General features: G+C 42.4%; 1 protein-coding gene across 1 annotated transcript in view; it reads left to right on the forward strand.

Annotated features, from left to right (window-relative positions):
• PIK3AP1 (phosphoinositide-3-kinase adaptor protein 1) overlaps positions 1-21899 on the forward strand; it is a gene marked incomplete at its 5' end in the record, with an annotated part of 46615 nt that extends 24716 nt beyond the window's left edge. Inside the window, 13 exons of the mRNA XM_082486439.1 lie at positions 1133-1275; positions 3720-3852; positions 4573-4769; positions 7018-7207; positions 13278-13373; positions 13687-13866; positions 14672-14734; positions 15719-15924; positions 17506-17578; positions 17905-18060; positions 19784-19854; positions 20042-20151; positions 21249-21899. Of these exons, the coding sequence (XP_082342565.1) occupies positions 1133-1275; positions 3720-3852; positions 4573-4769; positions 7018-7207; positions 13278-13373; positions 13687-13866; positions 14672-14734; positions 15719-15924; positions 17506-17578; positions 17905-18060; positions 19784-19854; positions 20042-20151; positions 21249-21303 (1673 nt within the window). The 3' untranslated portion in view covers positions 21304-21899. The remainder of the gene's footprint in view (positions 1-1132; positions 1276-3719; positions 3853-4572; positions 4770-7017; positions 7208-13277; positions 13374-13686; positions 13867-14671; positions 14735-15718; positions 15925-17505; positions 17579-17904; positions 18061-19783; positions 19855-20041; positions 20152-21248) is intronic.
• Between the last annotated feature and the right edge of the window lie 752 nt (positions 21900-22651).

A 22651-nucleotide genomic window follows, 5' to 3' on the forward strand; every position in this document is an offset into this window, starting at 1 on the left:
TCCTGCTTGCCTTTTGATTTAGATATGTTCTGTTACTCTAGATATTTACATTTACAAAACTTCAGGTTGTCTAAAATTTAGGTTCACTAAATTTTAGGGGCAAGATTTCGGAGCCTTACAGATTGATAGTACTTTTCCAGCATGATTTTATTTAATCTACTTTGGTCTGTCCTCTTGAAGAGTCATTGTGCCAGCTCTGAGAATAGAGACTAATAGTCATTTATAGCAACTCCCATAAAGTCAGTGAGGTGGATTGATTTAAAGAACGTGACCTCACCCACATAAAAATGTCCAACTTTCTCTGTCTTAAATCAAGACTTGTAATTTAAACATGGACCTGGAAACTAACTTGCACTTTGAATTATAAACATGACCTTCACATTGATGGAGTATACAACTATCGAAGCTCTGCATTTCCAGTTTCTAATAATAAGAGAAATATATTTTTCATTCCTTTTGCATGTGACTATTTTATCATTTCCTGAGTTTTTAACAGCCAAGCATATATACAGGGAAAGATCAGTTTCAGTGGGATTCAAATTATTTGTGTTTCAAAGAGGAAGTTCAGACTTATGAATGCACACTGGACAAAACATCAAGAACTTCCCAAGGTGCACATAGGAGACAAATACTGTCAATGGGTACAAGTTGCAAAGCTAGAATTCTTTTAAGTTTATTTTATTTAGAGTCTAGTGAGGCTGACAGAGGTTGCAGAATCCCTAGTGACTTTTCTGGTTTCTCTCCCCTTATTCCCCAGCTCTTCTACTTTATGGCACGGTTTAGAGTCTGCTTCAGAGAAAGACGGGGTGGAGAGATATGAGGTTTTCTAGTTCGAGGTGGTGTACTGTTAACATCAATGGTACTGACTAGTGTTAGCAGAGGACTCAGCAGGTCACAGGTGATGGACATTGACATGGCTATGAAGAAGGTAGTTCCAAAGTTTTTTCCTACCTAGTGTTCAGACCGACGCCATCTCCTTCTTTTCATGACTCTTCATGAATTCCATACCAGAGAAACTGTTTTGGTATCCAGCTGGCAGTATTTCCAAACACCTCCTGTCCTCAGGGTATTGGATGCAGACTCATTCCCATTGTTCGCTCCTAATGGTGATTTCTTCTCTTTCTTTTCAAAGATCTAACCTCTGGGACAGTGCCTCTGCAGATATATTCAGGGGACTTGATGGTGGGAGAAACAAGCGTCACCTATCATACCGACATGGAGGAAATCAGCAGTCTGTTGGCTAATGCAGCCAACCCAGTACAGTTTATGTGCCAGGTAATGACACTAGCAAACAGCTGCTTTGGAAGCTAGTTCTGTCCGAGGCCAGACAAGTGGACATAAGCAAAAGCGCTTCCTATGAAGTAGCTCTTCTAAAATGAAGAAATGCAAGGATTTTATTTAGGGATTTTAACATAACCTTAACATCACCTTTTAGCAAAAGCATGGGTGCTTTTTCTGTCTCTGGAGCAAATAGCTGGCTAAGGTGCCTCAGGCTATCCAACTAACAAAAAAAAAATGCAGTGAATAAATACATTTAGAGCTTGATGACTTGAAAAGATTAAAATGACAGAACTTGATATAACAGAAAGTACCATAAAGAAATAAATTGTTTGGAAATTTGTACCTAAGGGTTCTTGGAAAAGATGTGAGAAGTTAGCAAAGGTTCATACTAGCTGAATGAAGTAGTGACATAAAATGATTTGTTTATTCATAGAATCGTAGAATGATTTGGGTTGGAAGGGACCTTAAAGATCATCTAGTTCCAACCCCCCTGCCATGGGTGGGGACACCTCCCACTTGACCAGGTTACTCAGAGCCCCATCCAGCCTGGCCTTGAACATTTCCAGGGATGGGGCATCCACAGCATCTCTGGGCAGCCTGTACCTGTGTCTCACCACCCTCACAGTAAAGAATTCCTTCCTAATATCTAATCTGAATCTACCCTCTTTCAGTTTAAAACTGTTACCCCTCATCCTGTCTCTACACTCCCTGATAAAGAGTCCCTCCCCAACTTTCCTGTAGGCCCCCTTTAAGTACTGGAAGGCCGCTCTAAGGTCTCCCTGGAGCCTTCTCTTCTCCAGGCTGAACAACCCCAACTCCCTCAGCCTGTCTTCATAGGAGCAGTGCTCCAGCCCTCTGATTGTCCTCGTGGCCCTCCTCTGGACCCCCTCTAACAGGTCCATGTCCTCCTTCTGTTGGGGGCCCCAGAGCTGGATGCAGTACTCCAGGTGGGTTCTCACCAGATCTGAGCAGAGGAGCGGAATTGCCTCCTTCAACCTGCTGGCCACACTTCTTTTGATGCAGCCCAGGATATGGTTGCCTTTCTGGGCTGCGAGTGCACATTGCCAGGTCATGTTGAGCTTCTCGCCCATTAACACCTCCAAGTCCTTCTCCTCAAGGCTGCTCTTGATCCATTCTCCTCCCAGCCTGTATTTGTGCTTGGGATTGCCCCGACCCACATGCATTGTGGGACCCTTGCACTTGGCATTGTGAACTTCATGAGGTTTGCACAGGCCCATCCGTCTGGATGGCATCCCTTCCCTCCAGTGTGTTGAACTCTCCACACAACTTGCTGTCATTGGCAAACTTGCTGAGGGTGCACTCAATCCTGCTGTCCTTGTCGTCAACAACGATGTTAGAGCATCGGTCCCAATATCGACCCCTGAGGAACACCACTGATCTCCACTTGGACATTGACCCATTGACTGCAAGTCCTTGAGTGTGACCATCCAGCCTATTCCTTATCCACTGAGTGGTCCATCTGTCAAATCCATGTCTCTTCAATTTAGAGACAAGGATGTCATGCATGACAGTGTCAAATGCTTTGCACAAGTCCAGGTAGATGATGTCAGTTGCTCTTCTCTTATCCACCAATGCTGTAACCCTGTTGTAGGTGGCCACTGCATTTGTGAGGCATGATTTGCCCTTAATAAAGTCATGTTGACTGTCACCGATCACCTCCTTATTTTCCATGTGCCTTAGCAGAGTTTCCAGGAGGATCTGCTCCATGATCTTGCAAGGCTTAGAAGTGATTCTTAGTATTTTGCACAGTTTTCAGTATTTTGCACAGTTGGGGTACCTGAACTCTATTAGAGGGGTAAAGCTTGCACAAACAAGTTCTCCAGATCTTTCCTGCCTGCATGTCCTTGATCAGCCATGTAGCAGAAACCTACAGAGAGGTGTTAGTCATCAGCATACCTGGGGCAGGGGTTGGGCTGTCTTTCCCTTTCTTTTTAGTTCAAGTTGTGGAGCAGTTGGTACTGGGCTGTGCCTCTGCTTGGGGAATAGGCATGCTTTACAGTCTTTGGCTAAGAACCAGTCCAAAAGCCAAACCCAGAGTGTACAGCAGAGCAATTGAAAATGGAGTGGTTCATACCTAGAGTAGGAGTGACACTTCCTTGGAACGATTTCAGAAGTAAGATTATACCTGTCAAGGAAGTAGGAAGTAACAGTTTTCTGTGCTTCCAGTTGTATGAGTGGCTTTCTCATTGTACTCTGTCCTCTTGTGGAGTGTATGGTTCTCATCTGCTCAGATTAATGATACTCTGTTTCTGGCCCAGAAAGGTATTTGTGTTCTTTGCTTGACCTGAGCATTGCTACCTTCAGTGTTTATGCCTACTGTTTTCTGATATGTGCTAAATAAAGAAACGCCTTATATATTTCACCTTAACTGAATCTTCAGACTCTCCCAAACAAAATCACTTTCCATTTATATCTAGGCCTTTAAAATTGTGCCATACAGCATAGAAGCACTGGACAAACTGTTGACTGAGTCACTGAAGAAGAACATTCCTGCCAGTGGCTTGCACCTGTTTGGTATCAACCAGCTAGAAGAAGAAGATATGACAACAAGTAAGCTAGAAGATTTTTGTTTTCGTTTTAAACTTCATCTGTGTTGGCTGTTTTACCTTGGAGCACCTTAACACTGCAGTGGGTGGTACCTGCACAGGCTGTCTCAAAAATCTTGGATCTCAGCCAGGAAGCTAAGTTTCTGAGGAAGCCTATAGAAGGGGGATTGCCATCTGGTTTGGGTGACCCATTTTTTATTACATGCATCAGTCTTGTGTCCTTGCACTGTGACAGATGCAACTACATAGACAGTGTCAAACAAAACCAAGGTGAAAAGATGATGCTCCCCAAAATATCTGCCATATTTTCTCCCTTGTTCTTCTCCCAGTTCCATGTTGTATTTCACCCCAGCCCAGTCCTTTTCCCTCACCCCCATGACTCTGCTCTAGGGTGCACAGTGGGCACGCAGCAGTTGAATTGGTATTGCACCATGACATGATTGCCTTACAGCAGCTGGATCCTACTGGAATGTTGATCTAAGAGGTCCTTGCAAACCTGTGATCCTACATACATTGAGGTATTACAGTGCCAGATTCCCCATTATGACCCATAAAGTTCATAGGACTCAAGCCTGGAGATGCACTAGATAGTTAATTTGTGCAGTTAGCTCAGGGCTTTCACACCTGCTTTGGTCTGTGTATTTGCTGGGAATTTTGTTTTCACCTGCTGTCTCTGTTGCTGCTCGAGAGCAACTTAGATTCTAATAGGCTCCTGTTCTCACAGATCAGAGGGATGAGGAGCTGCCAACACTGCTTCACTTTTCTGCAAGATACGGGCTGAAGAACCTCACTGCCTTGCTGCTTACATGCCCTGGAGCGCTGCAGGCCTACAGTGTAGCCAACAAATATGGCCACTATCCAAACACCATAGCAGAAAAGCATGGCTTTAAGGACCTCCGCCAATTCATTGATGAATATGTGGTAAGAGGGAGCAGCAGTCCTTCTACATTGTCCCACAGCAGGTGTGGGCAGTGGCACCAAATTTGGCACTTACTGTTGTGGGAGCAGGAGTGATGGGGTAGTAAAGGGTGCGATGTGGAGTGGTAAGGTGGAGAAGACAGACATCCAGCCACAGCTTCCAGTCTGGAGGGTTGGGTGCATCTCTGGAGCTGGGGAAGTTCTTGCGGCTTTTATACAGAGCACATAAGATGGAAGCAGAGACTGCCGTGCTGGGTTTCCTTATCATCCATCCATCTGATGAGGTTTCTGCAAGGATGTGGTTGATGCCTGGTGTGCTCTTCTAACCTCTGATCTTGGCAAAACTACAGTCCCTTCATCTCACTTCAGGGAGTAATATGGGAACAGAATATGTTTGGGAAGGTGCAGTCTGAGCTGCTCTCTGACTGGGTTGCTTATTAGCGCATTCACAGCTCATCTGTGTAGTCTGCCTGCTCCACTTGAAATCCAGTTCTTCCTGCATGAGGATAACTGTCCTTTCCTTACTTGTTCTTTCTGGGAGCCCAATTCACAATTCAGTTCTCTTTGAGCTAACCCCATCCCCAGAAAACAGCCCTATGACTTTTCCAGATTATGACATGGACCTGACTCCAGCTGCACCAAGCAGGTGTTTCTGTGGAGTCCTTGGGTGTACATGGGGTTTATCCTTTCTTTTCCATTTGAGTTGTTTCCAGCCTGTATGCTTCAAGATAACAAGCAGCTCCTCGGCTCAGATCACATGAATTCTTTGAGCAGATTTTACCTTTGCTTTCAGTTGAAAAGTTGTGTGTAATTGTGCCTAACAGTTGTCTGAATGGTGGGTGATATATCTGCCAGCCTTAGTGTGGTTCTGCCAGCCAATTACAGTAGTGTTTAAGCCCTATTTAGGAGGCATGGGTGGTTCTTAGACTTGCGCCTTGCTGCTTGACATAAGCCTGAATTTAGGGTTATACATTAGAGCTAAAAAAAGGTCATTCCCTGTTCTGAGAGCAGGAGGGCTGCAGAAACTGTAAATTGTGTGATGAAAATCTGGGGTAAGCGAGAGGTGCATAGAAAGTCCTTCCAACCTCTTATTGCAGTACTGTGCTCTCCACCAGCACAATGTCAGAGCTGTGTTGAGTAGGTCCTGCTTAATGACCATCAAGCTATCTGTGCAGCTTAGTACCAGACCACACAAATGATCTGCACCAGTGTGTCTGCTGCAAGGTAGTGACTAGAAGCACTATGGATTTAGTAGCAGTACTAGTATGGATATCTGAAAATCCCAGTAAACCCCTTATTCATCTAATTTTCTCTCTGATTAAAGTTGCTCTGCACCTCTCTCAAGCATCGTGTGAGCTACCTGCCTGATCCATTTTGACTGTGGAGGGAAGCAGTAGACAGTTTTGACACATATGCCCTGTGGATTGAAGGCCCATGAGGTGGCAGTTATGGATGGAAGAATATCTTGTAGTACTGCAACTGGTTAAGATGGCTATGCTTGTGACAGTTGGAACTTGGGGAGGAGGCTGTGATGAAGCTTTACCTTTTGCTCCCGTGCATGGTTTCGTGAGGACCTGCATGATTTGGTGAAGTTCTGCGCTGCCCTCCCTCCCCACCCACCCTGTGTTACAAATATGTGAGACAGGGTTCTGCTGTCCTGTGAATCGAAAGTTGTCTGTGTTACATGAGCAGCTGCCTGCTGTGAGGTTTCCTGTTAATCTCACAGAAAAGGGTCTGTGTGCTCCCACTCTGGGTGTTACGTGCTGCTGCTAAGAGCAAGAAACTGAAACTGAATCTACGCTAAAGCTAAAACTCTGCTTTCTTGCAAGTGCTCTGCATGTGGCAAGCTTTCCCCCTTATGGTCAGCTACGCTTACCTCAAAATAGCTTTTGACAAGCGTTTGTATTTTTAGAATGAGCTTTTCTTATGTTTTAGGAGTTTGCAGACACCAGGAAGGACATGAAATTGAGGGGGTGAGAGGCTGTAATGGCTATTCAGAATATGTCAGTACCGACTTGTTTCACCTTCATTATGTCTTATTACAACATAGATCTTGAAGGCTGGGCCTACACAGCTGTAGTGGGGGTTTAATTCCATTGAGAAGCCTTAGTCTTTCCAAATGGGCTGTGTTTAGAAGGTTTTTTCCATCAGCGATGAGAGAGTGCGATATTTTTTTGCTTGCTTTGATTCTCCAGATTCTTTATTTAAATGAGACTTGAACATTTTTTTTCTTGCCCTCCTTCCTCTCCAGGAAACTGCAGATATGCTGAAGACCCACATTAAGGAAGAGCTGATGCAAGGCGAGGAGGATGAGTCTGTTTATGAGTCCATGGCTCACCTGTCCACTGATCTGTTAATGAAATGTTCCTTGAATCCTGGCTCTGATGAAGAGCTTTATGAATCCATGGCTGGATTTGTTCCCGGTCCCCCAGAAGATCTCTGTACGTATATTCATTTAATCACAGAATCATAGGATGGTTTGGGTTGGAAGGGACTTCTAAAGGTCATCTAGTCCTGCTCCCCTGCAGTGAGCAGAGACATGTACAACTAGATCATGTTGCTCAGAGCCCCCATCCAAGAGGGCTAAGCTGCTCTGTCTCTTTTATACATAGTAGTGCCTCAGTTGAGTTTTAGATTAAGGGCTGATTGTAGCTTTTCTGCTCTCTCACCACAAGGAAACCGTCCCTGAACCCTGAGCAAGTGAATTAGCATTTGGAAGAGACCAAATTTTCTGTTATGTGCTGTGTCTCCCTCCTGATATCCAGGGAGGTAGGGACACTCTGAATTACAGACGCTGGTGGAAAAGAACACTGTAAAATGTGGTTTTATTGAGAACTGGGTAACAAAAAAAGAAGAGCTGAGCTTCTACCTCAACAGCTTTAGAACAAAAGAATATCTAGAAATAGGTGTACTGGAAAGATTATAATTGAAAAATCATTATTCTAATCCACTTGGTTTATTGCTAAAAATATAGAGCTAATTCTGATAAATATGCAGATATTTAACTTTTTCACCATGCCATAAATATTCAGTGAGACCAATTGCAAATATCACGTTAAGTACCTATGTCAAGCAATTACTTATCTGCCTGTTTGGTCTGGCTTCATCCCAGTGACATATTTTATGATTCCCATGATGAGCAGAAAATCTAGCTTATTATAGTTTAAGTACCTGCATAAGGACTCCTAGTGTTTCTGCAGTTTTAAGTGTGCTGCCTCAGGGGAAAAGCTTTCTTACTGAAACACTTTTGCTTATAAACTACATCTGTCCTTGGCTAGCTTTCTCCTCTTTTAGATTAAATGATGTTACAAAACACATTTTCATTTATTATGGCATCCAGAAGACTTTGTCAGTTCTCTGCCTGAAATCATAAACTCTTCTCTGTGAAGTTTTGTTTGGCTGCTGCAAGTGTAGTTTTGCTACCAAACCTAGGATTATTCTGCCTTCAGGTGGAGATAAGCAGTAAAGCCGGTTGGACTCCTCAGGAACAAAGTTGCTGTTGTTTGCAGGAATTTCTAGACGTTTGGAAGCTCTGCCTGCAGTCAGTGCACCTCTGAACGGGGTTGATTGACTAAGTGTGTGGAGGGGGAAAAAGCATACTTAAAACCACTAAGCGCAATGTCTTCTTCCACCCTTGAAATACCCAGATCTCCCAGAAACTATACAGGGGATATTCCTTTCTTTTGTGGATGCAAATCAAGCTCCCTGTAAATTACCACTTTTGAACTGAAAATATTCTCATGTTGGCTCAGATTTAGATCAGAATTGCTTCCTGTCAAGAAAACCATTTGCCGGCCCTGCAGACTGTTGGTGGGAGAACTAATTGTTTTAAGATGCTTGTTTCTTCTTTGCTGCTGCAGATCACCACCTCCTCAGTCTGCTCAGTTGCTTGTATGCGTGTCCCCTTGCCTGTTTCTGTCAAACAAACCACATTGTTGCTCACTCTGACAGATCTCAGTAGGGAGTTTGGCTGCTGCTTTGGATGAATGTGTGAAACGGAGCCTGCTTGGCGGACAGGCATGGAGATGGAGAGCTAGGAAAGGTTGCCACAGGATGGGAAGGGTTGTGGATTCAAAGCCTAAGTCAGGCTGCTTTCCTTAAGCCTCCTCAGCAGCAAAGGCCCAGCAGGCATATGTCCTTTAGGGGAAGCTTTTGCAGGCACAGCCACATCAGCAGCGTGGCAGAAGTCTCTGGGATCAGCATCAGAAAGTTCTTCTGCAGGTCTAGTAGGACTGGAAAGGTAAAAACCCAAACTATCCCTAAAGTAGGTACTTATGATTCCTTTACTGAAAAGCAGAGCTGAATGAGTCTGCATTTTAAAATGTTTTCCTTGTTGCTGAGATGATGTATGTGGCTTTTCTGTAGTATGTCAGCAAGGAATGCAAGTGTGTTTCCTGCTTCTTCAGGAGTTCTCCTAGTGTATTGCTCCTGCACACAAATCTCTGTTGCCTTCCACTCAGGAGTCTTTTAGCAAAAATTTTCTTATATAGTCTGTTAGTCTTTGCCTGAAGAATATTTACAGCTGGTCTGAACAGTGCCTAAAATCTACCTATATTGTAACAAGTAAGGTTAAATTGGCACAATGCTCGACACTTAGATTGATTCTCTCGAAGTTGTTTCAATACTATTTAGAATACCAGCACACAGGCAAACCCTCACTGAAATTAGCGGCTGGTTTAGAACTGCCATCGTAAATAAAGTCTTCAAGCTGTTGTACTGACTTAAACATTTGTGAGGATGAAGAACTCTATAGGAGATAATAACTTCTATTGAGGTACATTCTCCAGGTCAGAGTAGCCCTTATGTGAGTAGTTATGGTTATGGTGTAGAGGACAATACCTGGGCTATTTTAAGTGTAGCCATACTGTGGCAGCATGCCCATTTGTTGTGATCAAGATGTGTTTCCACCAGAGTTTTTCAGAGACTGATCAAAGGAAGGTTAGATACCACAGGGTCAATTTGTCTGTCAGGAACTGGTTTGAGAATAAGGTAACACAGAACTGGAGCCATTGTAATACATTTAAAGTAATAGCAAATACTTGAATATTGGAGTGTTCTGTTAGTTCTTGTATTCTTCATCCTGCTTATGATTTTTCAGTGCATTTGGTCCTGGGGAAACATTTACAGAGAAAGTGCAGAAGCTGTGCAAGGGTCCAGTTTTGCTTAAACTGATGCTGCATGAGAATTGCACACATCTGTGTTGAGTTGGTAGTTGTCCCTTTAAGCTTTGAGATAAATGATGGAATTAAAAAAAAAAAATGGAAAGGGTTTTGTTCATCTACAGAACGCCACCTCCCCTTCTGCTGGAGGGGAGCATTCTTTCACAGGTAGATCTTAAGGCCCTAGGCAGAGTGGGTCATAAAGAGCACCTAACCAAATCAGTGGGAACTTACTAGCTCCTGCTGTTACCTTGTTTATTGTTCTTTAATAATGAGGTTGAATTGCCTTATTTATTTTCTTATAATCAATCTAATTGTTCCTGCTTCAGAAGAGCACTTTCCTCTTACTACATTTTTCAAATACCTGTAAAGTCAAACATAGTTGTCCAGAATATGCTCCAGGTTGGTGCAGGTTGCAGGTAAATGTCATTTAGCTGGGTTGCTCACACACTGTAACAAACAGCAGCTGAACAGCAAGAAGGGAGAGTTCTCTCTATCATATCAGTCTGGTACTATGAACTACAGCATTAGATAAAGTGCTTTGCTTCTCCTGCTTTCCTTTCACCAGCTCCTCCTGCTGATTTTTTGCAAAACAGTATTTTGAGTAGGCTGGAGTTGTGTGCAGGAGGGGCGCTGAGAGCAAGGACTCTTGAAGGTGCTGAAAACCTGTTTGATTTGTGTGAGGATTAAACTGCCTGGTGTGTGTGTGTGTGTGTGTTATTATGCTGTTTCAATTGGGGAAAGAGTTAAGCTGCATTTCCTCTGTCCAAGGTCAGGCAGTGGCCAAGGGCTGGTGGAAAGAAGTCTGGACTCTTAGCTCTGTTTGCATATCTGTGAACTGTGTGGACACTCAGACCCTAGATAGTGTGAGTTTCATGCAGAGATTTAATCCTTTATCCTAAAGAGTTTCAGCTGACTAAAATCTATTGTCCTGTAATTTGCAGATTTCCAACCCCTAAAGAGGAAATGTTAGTTCACATATAAAGAAGTTCTGATGCTCTTATTATACCTTGCATATCCTCTCCCTCCTCCACCATTTTTATTCTCTTGAGACCAAGCTTTCAACACTGTCCTTTTTGTTTTGTGGTTGGTTTTTTTTTTTTTTTTTGTCCTTAGTTAATGTAAGAAACAACAGCCTCCTAGTTATCCTTGAGAAAACTGAGGGAATTGTGCACGAAAATATAACTGCTTATAAAGTTCTCAGTTGTGATTTATGCCAACACATCGAAGCTTTTGTCTTGCATAATAAAGGACTGGCCTCTAAAAAGAAGTAGTTTGCTTTCCGTGCAGGAATACCTGGCATCTAGTGTTTACAAATGTTTAAAGGGGAAAGGGTGTTATTACTTTCTAAAGGGTGCCCACACATGGATATTTTAGCTGTTGTGAAGTGTCTGTAGATCATAATTCATCCTCTGTGTGTCTGTCTGTTTGCAGGTTGGTTGAGCTCCCTTCTGAAGCCTTAAATGCTGCAAAGGGAAACTGAAACTTGAATAAATATCTTTTAGCTACTAAATGTTGACATCTAGGAAGTACTTAGCCCTCTTGCTGCTAGACCTTCAAACCAACTTTCCCCAATAGCCTCTGGAAAATCTGGGGACCTTTGCTGTGATACCCAAAGTTTGTGTGTGCCACCTTCTTGTCACTTCTGTCTCACTAGCCTGTTTTTGCAGCAAGTGGAACAGGTGGTGTCATTGATGAAGTGGAGAACTTCTTTTCAGTTTTGGTACATGGGTGAGATGTTAGGTCTCATCTGTATGCAAGACAGGCCTGTGTGCAATTATGTCTTCTGGGGAGAACTAATTAGTTGATGAATTTAACTACGTTGACTATGTGACACAAAACAAACCCTGCAGTATCTTGTTGCACTGCTGGTTTAGTAATCCTGCAGAGCACAGCCAAAACTGGGAAGACACTGTGCCCTCCACAGAGAATGAAAGGAACGTTGCACACCTATCACATTCTGTTCTGCTCCCAAATCCATAAAGTAGGGGCTTTCCTCTGTGCCTGTTTTTGCTACAGGTTCATTTCTAAAAGCTGTGTTGAAAATAATCAAGGTGGCTGCAAGGTAGAAAAATCGTTCTACAGAAAAACACAGGTCTCTAGTGATGATTCTTTAGGATGCTCAAATGTCAAATCTGTGCTTCCATGTAGTGCAGCGATACTTAAGTGAATTTTATATTAGATTGATGGTGAGCAGATTATCTTCAGCAGCATGCAACTTGGCATGGACTGCAGAGCTGTTGAGAAGCTGCTGGTATGGTTAGTCCACACAGCATCCAGTATTGCTGTGGCTGTGCTGGAGGTATTCCTAGGAGGTTAAAGCTAGGCTGGGTGCATTTACATGACTGTTAGTGGGTCCTTTGACAATTATTGTTTTAAAAAAAAAAAAAAAACAACAAAAAAAAACCAAACAAAACCACAACATTCTACCAAAGCAAAATTTTGCTAGGATATTGTTATTCCTTTCTTATAATCTCCTCAGCTTTGCAGAAAAAAAAAATAAGAAAGGTCAAAAAATATTAAAAAGCAATTTATAGAGAAATATTTTTTATTCTGTCATGTAACCCAAACCATCTAGTTTACATAGTAATAAATATTTCACAATATGCCTCAACAATTCACTTGTATCAATAAGCCTCAACAATTCATTTATATCACTCTTGGTTTTTATATGATTATGAGCATGGTTTCCTAACATTTTATTTCAGTTTTAGGATTAGTTTTAGGGGTACGATGAAGTTGATCCTTGTTTTTTTTAATCAGAATTCTTCATGTCAAAACAATGACTTAACAAAGTATCTTGTTGTTTGCTGTCACTCCTTTCTCAATACTAAATTATAATTTGACCCTCTAAACATCTTCCAGTCCAACTAATTAACTCACCCAGCTGTTTTGACTTTTATCCAATAAACAAAACAAATGCTATCTTCTGTGTCACGAGCAAATTGCCCTTCATGTCTTGTTTTGCCAAGTCACAGAGTTTCCACTCAATTTGGGCCCTCAGGAGCACTGTGCAGAGGCCAAAACTTTCACCTGGCCAACACGCTCTCAGTAATAGCTAATTCTCAGTACCTGCTTGGAGCCTTGTCAGAACTTCTCAATAAGTAATGTTAGTCACCCTCAAGCATAAGCATCAGGCAGCTAGCAAAGATTTGTGCAGAGTGGACAAAACATAGCAACTTAGGAGCCTTTTTTGAGGCAAATGTCTGGTCAGTTGCCTGGCTTCCTCTCTGATTTTCACCATAGACCAAAGTTCCAGTCAGAAATATCATATCATTTTATTATATTACATTACATTGTTCTACACGTTTAAGGCCATAATCAACAGGTACATCTTTCTTATTTTTTTCAGATGTAGAGATGCTTCAGTCCAAACCAGACACTCCAGTTGCCGGAGATGAAGTTTCTCTAACTACAAAAGACTCAATGCTTCGCAAGTTTTTAGAAGGTGAGACCTGTTTGGAGAGAGAGATGGCAGAGTAGCACAGTTAAAGCAGTTAAATGGACAGCTTCACATGGACAGCTTTGCCAGAGTGGGCACAAACAAGGCACAACAGAAAAAGCAGCTTGTGAGGTGATTTCACAAATGCGGTTAATTTCTTACCAAAGAGGAGGAGTGATTTCTAGTTCCAGTCCCTGCCTACCAGTGAGTGCAAGCACACAGCTGGTATCTATTCAGGAATGGCTGAGTGCATCTTGAGGGATCCAGTGTTCGGTGAAGTGGCCAGCTTGTTTTGCTTACAAACTCTACTCTGTTGTAGGCAGTAGCTTGGATGTGCCAGATGCAGAAGAAGGAGTTTACCAGCAGTATGGTGAAGATGTATACTACTCAGTGGAACAAGATACTTTTCAGCAGGAAATGGCTAGCAGACCTCCAGTTCCTGTTCCAAGACCAGAGTCCAGCTCTCCACAGCCGGACAATGAGCTGTACATCTCCAAAAGTGAGTTGGGTACCAGGACTAAACTGTAGACTAGTCAACTGTAGAATGGCCTTGACATGGGCTCCAGTTGCCGAATAAACACCAAGAAAATCTACACGTTTCTGAGCCCCCTGGATTATTTGGCTCTGGAGTCTTTCTCACTGTATAAGAGCTGGATTACTTTTGGAATCCAATTTTAGATCTGTTTTTCATCTTCTGCCTACTCTGAAAATGTGGGGATGTTGTATCCTGACGTCTTGACCTGAGTTTGCTCTTAATGAAAGCAGTAGGATGACAGATTACCCCCAAATGGTATAAACAAATCCAACTAAATATGAAATATCCTGATATTACAAGGACACAATCAAGCTCTGTAATGGTATCATTGATTCAATAGCATTTGTGTAGGTCATGATTCTATACCTCAATACCTCTGTCTGAGGTGGGGTTTAATTGAAATTGAAGAAAATTGTGCCTCTTAGTTTGCTAGGCAGTTTTGGAAATCTTGGTCATATTTCACAAACATTCTATCAAGAACTACAGTAACATAGGGGAGAGTAATTTCAGTGACTACTTCTTCCTCTCATGACAGGACTGTGGGGAAAGCACATCCAGATTTCTCGTAGAGGCGGCTGAGCTAAATGCTTTGAGGTCAATAGAAGGGAAGTTCTACTGTACAACTCCTTATCTTGTTTTCTTCGATGAACTTAGTAGGGTAACAGAAGCTGTAATGCAGTGCAGAATTGTGTATGCTTCCCATATTCATCCTTGCTATTTCTGTCTTCATGAGTTGCATTTCAATACCTAAAGAGTGTTTGTTTTACAGTTTTTGCACAGAAAGCTCAAAGACCTGAGAATCTCTATGTCCCTAGAGGAAGGGTTAAGAAAGGTAAGTAAGAAGTTCACCCTGAAAATCTTTCCAGTAATCCAAAAGCAAATCTGCTGAGGTAGCTTCATTTGTGTGAAATGTGACAGAATAGTCTGTTTTACAGGGCTCTGTGGATAATAGTCCTATATGAATGACCTAATCTCTCTGACCTTATGTGACATTGGAAACTTTTTATAACTGCAGAGTATGAGAGGGGTACCCTTAACACATACTGTACCTGTACCCTTTCTTGGAATTTATCCTCAGTCAGGATCATAATGATCACTGAAGTCCTTTTTTATGTTGTGACCTGTATTACTTTATGGAGTCAATGTCCCGCTTTTGATCTTCTGGATATAGCCGCTACCTGTTGATCATTTTTTCCTGGGGTTTAACCTTTAGTGAACTGCTTGCCATTGATTTCTGCACTTCCAAACTGTGCCCTTATTCTTTCGCCCCTTATCCTGTGCACTATCAGAGTGCTGGGAAGCAAATCTGAGCTTTTATTTCATGTGTTGTGAACTCCTCTTTATGTTGCAAATGAGTTACAAAGAGCCAGCATCAGCAGGGTGAGTTTTCACCTTTCTGTTTCTGGAGTTACACTGTGCAGATTACCTAGGAAGAGTCTAGCTTTGTGACTGCCAGGGTGAAAGCTCTGTTTTGTGGATTGCTGAAGAGAGAGAGATTTTTGTAGCGAGGAAGCAGAGCACTTTAAGGACTACATTTTGTGCTGTTCATTTAAATGATGTTTTTAAGAACAGAGGTTATCCCTGGGAGATATTTGCGTAAAGGCTCTCAGCTGGGCTTTTAGACTTGACAAATAGGAGAATGGCACGAGGACAAAACACTCCTATGGTTAGGGAAACATTCAGTCTGTAATATTGAATATATATTTTTTTTTTTTTTTTGCATCTCTGCTATATCAAGGGTGCTTGAGTTTCTTTGTATTCAGTGAAGAGGGCAGATGCCACAAGTTCAATAATATTTTTGGTGTTCTCTCTTCAGAGACAATAGTCAGGCCTGTAAGGGACCTGTCTCAATCAAGCATATATGATCCATTTGCTGGAATGAAAACCCCAGGTCAACGGCAGCTGATTACATTACAGGAGCAAGTGAAAATGGGCATACTCACTGTTGATGAAGCTGTACTTCATTTTAAGGAGTGGCAACTGAACCAGAAAAAGAGATCAGAATCATTCCGGTTCCAGCAGGTACAGGCTTATTGCACTGTTTAAGAAATACAGCTGTCTCTCTAGGTATACATCACAAGCTGTTCAATATGGGTACATTTCTTTCCTGGTTGGAGCCCGAAGACTGCTAACACAGTCCCCCAGATAGCAGAGTTCTCTCCTGACACAAAGGGGCTGTTCCCATGCAGCAGTGAGCCAGTAGCTGTTTTACAGGTCTGTTTGTCTTGCAGTAGTATTGTTAGTTTTTGGAGAGCTGTACACTAGGAATTGGGCCAAATCCAGTTGGCTAAATTACCTTTCTTGAGGTCACCTAGCACCTACCATCTGGCAGGGGACTTCTGTGATGAAGATTTAGCTTGTCAGTTCTCATCCATTTCAGATCAGTGAAGACTCAGTGTCCCACATGGTGTATTGGCTTTAACGTCCTATCTTGTAGATGGTCTGATCCCTCCCTGGGTGTTTGATTGCTCCAGGACTACCTGTTCTTTGCTGAGCAAGGTCTAGCAACAGTCATTAGGAAAGCACACTTTTTGGTAGCTTAGCTGAATGAGAGAGTCATTATGTTGGCAGCAGCACATAGTGACTGGTGGAGCTAGTAGTCATAGTTTAAAATATCCATTCTCAAGTGGGGCTCCCTCTTTAAAACCACTGCCTGCTTCTTTTGAAGCCTTTTGTTTATCCTCCAGCACTCTGCTCTCACACTTGAGGTGCTGGTCTGTGGTGTGCAACACTGTTTTTGGAGCTGTCAGAACAAAGCCAAGACTTTTCTCCTCCCGATTCTCACTTGGAAGGGTACTCTCTACCCAGAAACAGTCAGAGGAATCCCTTCTGTCAATAAAGAATGCAGTGCTACTTTAGTAGATGTCTGTAGCAGAGAAGTGGTGGCATGCTCGGTGCTCTGTCCCATGAGTAGCTTTCAAAGTCTCTGCTCCAGACCTTGCCTCATGGCACAGAAATTTCTCTGTTTGCTTTTCCACCTATTCAGGGGGTTACTCCTCTTACATATGTACCTATTTCCCTGCTGGAAAAGTTGTCTTCCCCCCCCCCCCCTTTCCTTATTGTGAGGTGCAGTATGCTGCCACACAATGGTGAAGAGACTTTGCTCCCAGTTACATTTCCAGGTGTTCCCTCTTGCTTCAGTAGGAGTATCCTGAAGTCTTTCTGAATTGTCCCTCACACTCTGGGATGCGTTGGCAGCCTCCTCTGTCCCTGCAGTCAAAATTATCTGTTTGTTAGTACAGAAAGGACTGTGCAGTTACTTGAAGGTGGGTCTTGTTTCTTTGCCAGTGTCACAGTGGAAACAAAATAGAGGGAGTTCTAAACCTAATGTGATGCTTATCTGCAACTGCCAGTGAGTCTGTGAACTTGACCTTAACATATACAATGAATATCTTAAAAAAACTTGGCTTCTGAAAGGCACACATGGATTTCTGAAGGGAATAGATTAAAACCTGTTGACATGGTTTGTACTTCAGCCAGGTCTAGCAGGCTTTGTTACAGCTTGGTTGAAAAGTTAGCTGAAATATAATATTGGTGTTGTCAGAAAGCTGCTCATCCTTCTTTATCTGAAGCCCTGAAAATAATATCTTGTGATGTTTTTAGGAAAATCTGAAACGGCTACGAGACAGCATAACCAGGAGGCAAATGGAGAAGCAAAAAAAAGACAAAAGTGCAGGTAACTATCTCTGATTCTGATGTTCTCAGGTAGTGAAGCAGCTAACAACAGTCAGGCAGAAATGTCTCTGTGTGTATTGTAGTTATGTGATATCTTAGTATTCACATCCACATGCCTATTGGCTAAAACATAGGGAAGTTGCTTTACACCTCAGTTTTCCAGACTGAGTAAAGGATGCCCACATCTGTGGAGTGAATCTTGATTCATTCAGGTACAGTTATGATTGCCCTTAAGTGATTGTGTTTAACTTTGTTCCGGGGTGCAAAGCTTTCTCTCAGAGGCTATACTTGCATAGACCCTTCTGAGCTGTTCATTTTCCCTTCCAGATCTGGAAATTACAGTACCCATTCGACATTCTCATAATACTTTGGGGAAACCAGAATGTGGAATATATGAATATGCCCCCAGGAAAAACATTTTCCCACCAAAAAAGGAGTTAAAGCGAGGAGACTGGAAAACAGAAAGCACATCGAGTACAACAAGTAAGCAAACCCTGAGTGTCAACCTCTCTACAAAAGAGCTGGATGGAAAACACTTCCCTAGCCTGACTGTGGAGTCAGCTCAGGGGACAGTTCCTGAATCCCAGTACTGGCACCACCCCCCTGAACCCTGCATGCCTCAGGCTGGCTGTTCTCAAAACTGTAAAAGCAACTCCAGGTACCTCAAGTGGTTTGGGCGTCTTATGTCTGCATCTCTGCAGAAGAACCTGAAAGCTGAGTGAAAGATTCCCTTGAGCCTTCTCAGGGAACGCATATCACTTGTCTTCAGTTCTTAAAAGTAGATGGCAGCTGCTGTCTTAGAAGAAAGGATGCTCCCTTGCTGTGACTCTCGGCAGGCAGTGTGCTCCTCTGGTCTGAAGGGCACAGTTATATTGCAGACTGGGAACCAATCTCTACGTGTCGTTTCCTCTATTGCTGTAGATAAAGGACAGCATTTTTCATTGGTAACTGTGGGACCTCTTGAGTGACTTGGACAGTCTGCAGGTTTTTGTTATCTTTGGTTTTTACTGGGTGTAATTTGTTCAAATTAGATCCCTGCATTCTTACTGTTAATTCAAACTGAGCAATTCTTGCAGAAATCATTAAGATCATTTTGGTCCTCTTAAAGGAAAACAATCCCCATGAGGTTGCTGCTTTTGTGGCTCTTGGCAAGATGTAGCTGGCACACATCCAGAGTAGGTGCCAGAGGCAGTTGACCAAGCCAGTTACTTGCAAATAAGCAGTTGTGAGAGAAGTGTTAACGAGCCTGCAGAGTTCACTGTGTGCAGCTTGGCTCTCTTTTCCGTGGCATGATTGTGAGAACGGACTCTAACACAGTATTTAGTGCTTTTAAGTGCTGCTGTTTATGCCAGCTGCAAATGAGAGTTACCTCACCAAGGCAAGGGGAGGGACTGTATCTTATGAGAAAACCTCTCTAGCCTCCATTTCAGTGTATAGGCTTCTGAACATTAGTGTCCCAGTAGAACGCAGCCCTATAGAACATATGTATTTATGACTGAAACCAGCCATAGCAGTGTAGGATATGTTTGTCTCCCTTCATAGATGTCATGACTGATTGCAAAAACATTCCTTACTCTGAGTCTGTGCAAGTTAAATGGGTTTGCATAAATGGTTGCTGAAGGTTGTTTGAACAAACTTGTAATTTTTAGCTCTGAAATAGACTAGGAAACATTCCTGTGATGAGTAGGGATCCTTGTGAGAGGAGGTGGTGAACGGCTATTGGGAACAATAACCTCTCAAGCAGTCACTTATTCCAGGAATGAATGTGTGACAATGCTCAGAGCCATCTACCTCCACACAGTTAAGTACATGGGGACTGATAATTTAAATATACAAAAATGTTGGGTGTGTAACACTTGTGAAAATATTTGCCTCACTTACCAGCTGATATCGGCACTGGATCCTTTCAGTTAGATTATGGTTGTGAATATTTAACTAGAAGCCGGGACCTAGATAGGGCAGAAATCTGCTAGAAAGAAAGCAAAACTGAATGGTTTGACCCTGTGGTCTGTGTTGTATGAAATTTCATTGTTTTGATCCTGAACATGTAAAAAAAAAATAATAGTGGAAATAAATTAATGTAAACAAGCATTAAATGATATGTGCAAGAGGTAAGCATGAGGTTAGGAGTAATCCTGTTAGTGATTTGTGGTTAAATCATCAGGATTTAATAATCACTTTGTTTTCTCTTGCTTACTCACTCCAGGTAGTGCAAGTAACCGCTCCAGCACTCGGAGCATATTGAGTGTCAGCAGTGGGATGGAAGGGGACAATGAGGTAAGTTCTCACCTCTGCTGTGTACTGGTCCGCTGTTGTTAAGTACATGGCTTTGTTTTCACACAAAAGAAAAGGAGCTCAGGGATGTCACTGCATTTGCAGAAATGGCAAAATGTACCCACTTCTATTGTGAAGCCAACAAGAACCAAATTCTGCTGGTCTGTAACCTCTTTTCTTCATTTTGTAGGACAATGAAGTCCCAGAAACAACTAGAAGCCGCAGCCCGGTCGCCCATCAAGCAGACAGGCTATCTTTCCCAGAAAGGCCTCCCAGAGTGCCTCCTCGAGGTGCAAGCAGGTAAAGCTAAAATGCTGCTTAAACGTGAGCTTTCGGTGAATCAATGTGGAAGCCTTGGGCAGAAAGCAAGGCAGGAAACAAATGTGTCTTTCAACAAAATCTACCAAACTATTATCTATAAGCACACACTGTTAGGAACTGTAAGATCCTTGTTTCTCATCTGTAATACATGGTGGAATTGGTTTCCTGGTTGGTAACATGCCTGTTGCAATGCTGTTACTGCAGTTCACACGCTGCAAGGGGCAGCACTATTGAATCACTCAATGCTTGCCGTAATAAGACTGACCCAGGTGAAGTAGCATCCTGCTCCTGGGCAGAGATTTAGGACTTGATCTGCCTGAGAAAATCCTCTTGGAACATGCTAAGTGTAGTGCAGAGGGAATTCCCTTTTGGCATTCTCTTGGACTTTTTTTTCCTTTTACAAATTTCAGATCTCTCCAAAGCATACTTGTTTCCACGTATGATTGGCCTCAAAGTAAGCACTGCACTGGTTTTATAAAAGATATTAAGAGGTTTTGCCTTGATTTGATCAGACCACCACAAACTGAAGTGACTTGTAAACATTCCTTTAGTCCAACCAGTGCAAATCTATGAAGTCCAGGTCCCAGAGGTGTATCTAAGTACAGATGCTAATAAAATTCTCCAACTATTAAAATAGTAATTACTAATGTGTAGGTGTGGTAAGTTTTGTATGTTGGCTTGGCAAGAATATAGCTGCAATGTGTCTGTAGTTACTTTGAAATAAAGATTTTGAATCTTTTGATCTCTTCCTATTGCTCTTCATCTAATTTTCAGGAGAAAGTTACTACACTAGGAAAGTTTTACTCCAACCAAGTATTATAGCATCTCTTTCCAGTAATAGTAGGATTAGCGCAACGGAAGAGCAGAAGAAAGAACTTGGACATCAATGGGGCTCTGGCACCTTGGCATCTGCTCTGTTGCTGAATCACTGATAGCCTCTTTTTCTTCTTATATGACTATTGCTTATACAGTATTGTTAGATATGATGTTATTGCATGCAATTTTTTGTTCCAGCACCCTATTCTCTACTGTTTTTTTTTTTTTTTTTAATGCATTTGTATTCTGTCTTTTTATAGGCCTGTAAGCTGTGAAGGCTTTTATCCTCCACCTGTGCCCCCAAGAGGTCGCTGAATCTCTCAACATCTGTGGAATATGAGATTTTTCTGTTTGTATGTGTGTTTGTACAGATATTTTTGGGTTGTCTTAAATTATTTATAAGTGGGAGCCAACTGTTTTCTTCCCCTTCTTCCTCCCTAAAGCTCTGGTGACTTTTTCCATGATTTACATTGAGACTTTTTGGCCTTCTATAACTTTTTTGCTTGGAAGAATTTTGGTGCTTTGGGACTTAAAGAAAAAGTATCATGGTTGGGAAGGAGAACACTGATGTGTGTTTTGGCAGCCCTGCACCAGCATGAAATTTCCCTTTGACCAAGAAAGAATACATGCCCTTTTAGAAACAAAATCCTGAGAAGCATTGTTACCAAAACCCTCGATACAACCTACAAGGGCTTGACTGGAAAATGTGCTTGAAAAAGTAAAGAAAATAATTTGTTTGAAGACTTTGTTTGAAGAACACTTATTACAGCAGGAGCAGGTGAATGTACTGCTGTTTGGTGTTATTTTGAGTACAGACATACTGACCTTTCAAAAGGTGTAGAATCTCCCTCCAGCAATCATTAAACCGTGGAAGGATGAGAAGTTGTCTTTATTCAGGAATGTATTTTGCATACAGCCTTGAAAATGCCTTTCCCTTTCCCCTTCCCTCCCTGAAGAGGACAGACATTAACAAGGTGTTGTGTGTGCTGCGTTTACCATGAAAATTCCCAAGGCAGCCGGTAAGGGACCTGCTGTATCACAGAACAACTGTACTTAAACATTTTTGGGGAGGGAGTGGGTATGTTGTTGCTTGAAATCACCTGACTGACCTCTCAAACTAGAGGAAGGAATTGGCAGCAATGCTATGTTCTGTATCTCTTACATGTGTTCATTGCAGAAGCAGTATAAAGGTGTTTCACTTCATTCTCTGGAATAGTATAGCGACTCTCCAATTATAAATACACACACCTCACAAATACCAGCCGTGTAGTTTGCCCGCTGCAGTGGAAACAAGCAGCCTGGGGACTGGACTCTGCTCCCTCTACTCTTCCTTTCTAGCGATGTGAATCTGCAACAGCTGTGTCCAGCCTTTTTGTCTGCCTGAGGGCTTACACACTTAAGGAGAGCTTCCTGGTTTGGCTCTCTGTTCCAAATGTAGAAAACATGTAAAGCAGAAATTAATTTTGATTCCTCATCTCAAGGGACTCAAATGATGGAAGTGAGGTGTTTTGTTTTGGAGGTTTGGTTGTTTTTTGTTTTTTGTTTTTTCCTTCCAGACCTTGCAATCTTCTATGCATATCCTGGCCCTTGGGGGACAACTATAGGGCTCTGGTTGTCCATGAGTGCCACAGATGGGAATTCTGCAAGATAACATTCAGGGTAG

This window comes from Vanellus vanellus (genome assembly GCF_965231255.1).
Source record: "Vanellus vanellus genome assembly, chromosome: 7".
NCBI lineage: Eukaryota > Metazoa > Chordata > Aves > Charadriiformes > Charadriidae > Vanellus > Vanellus vanellus.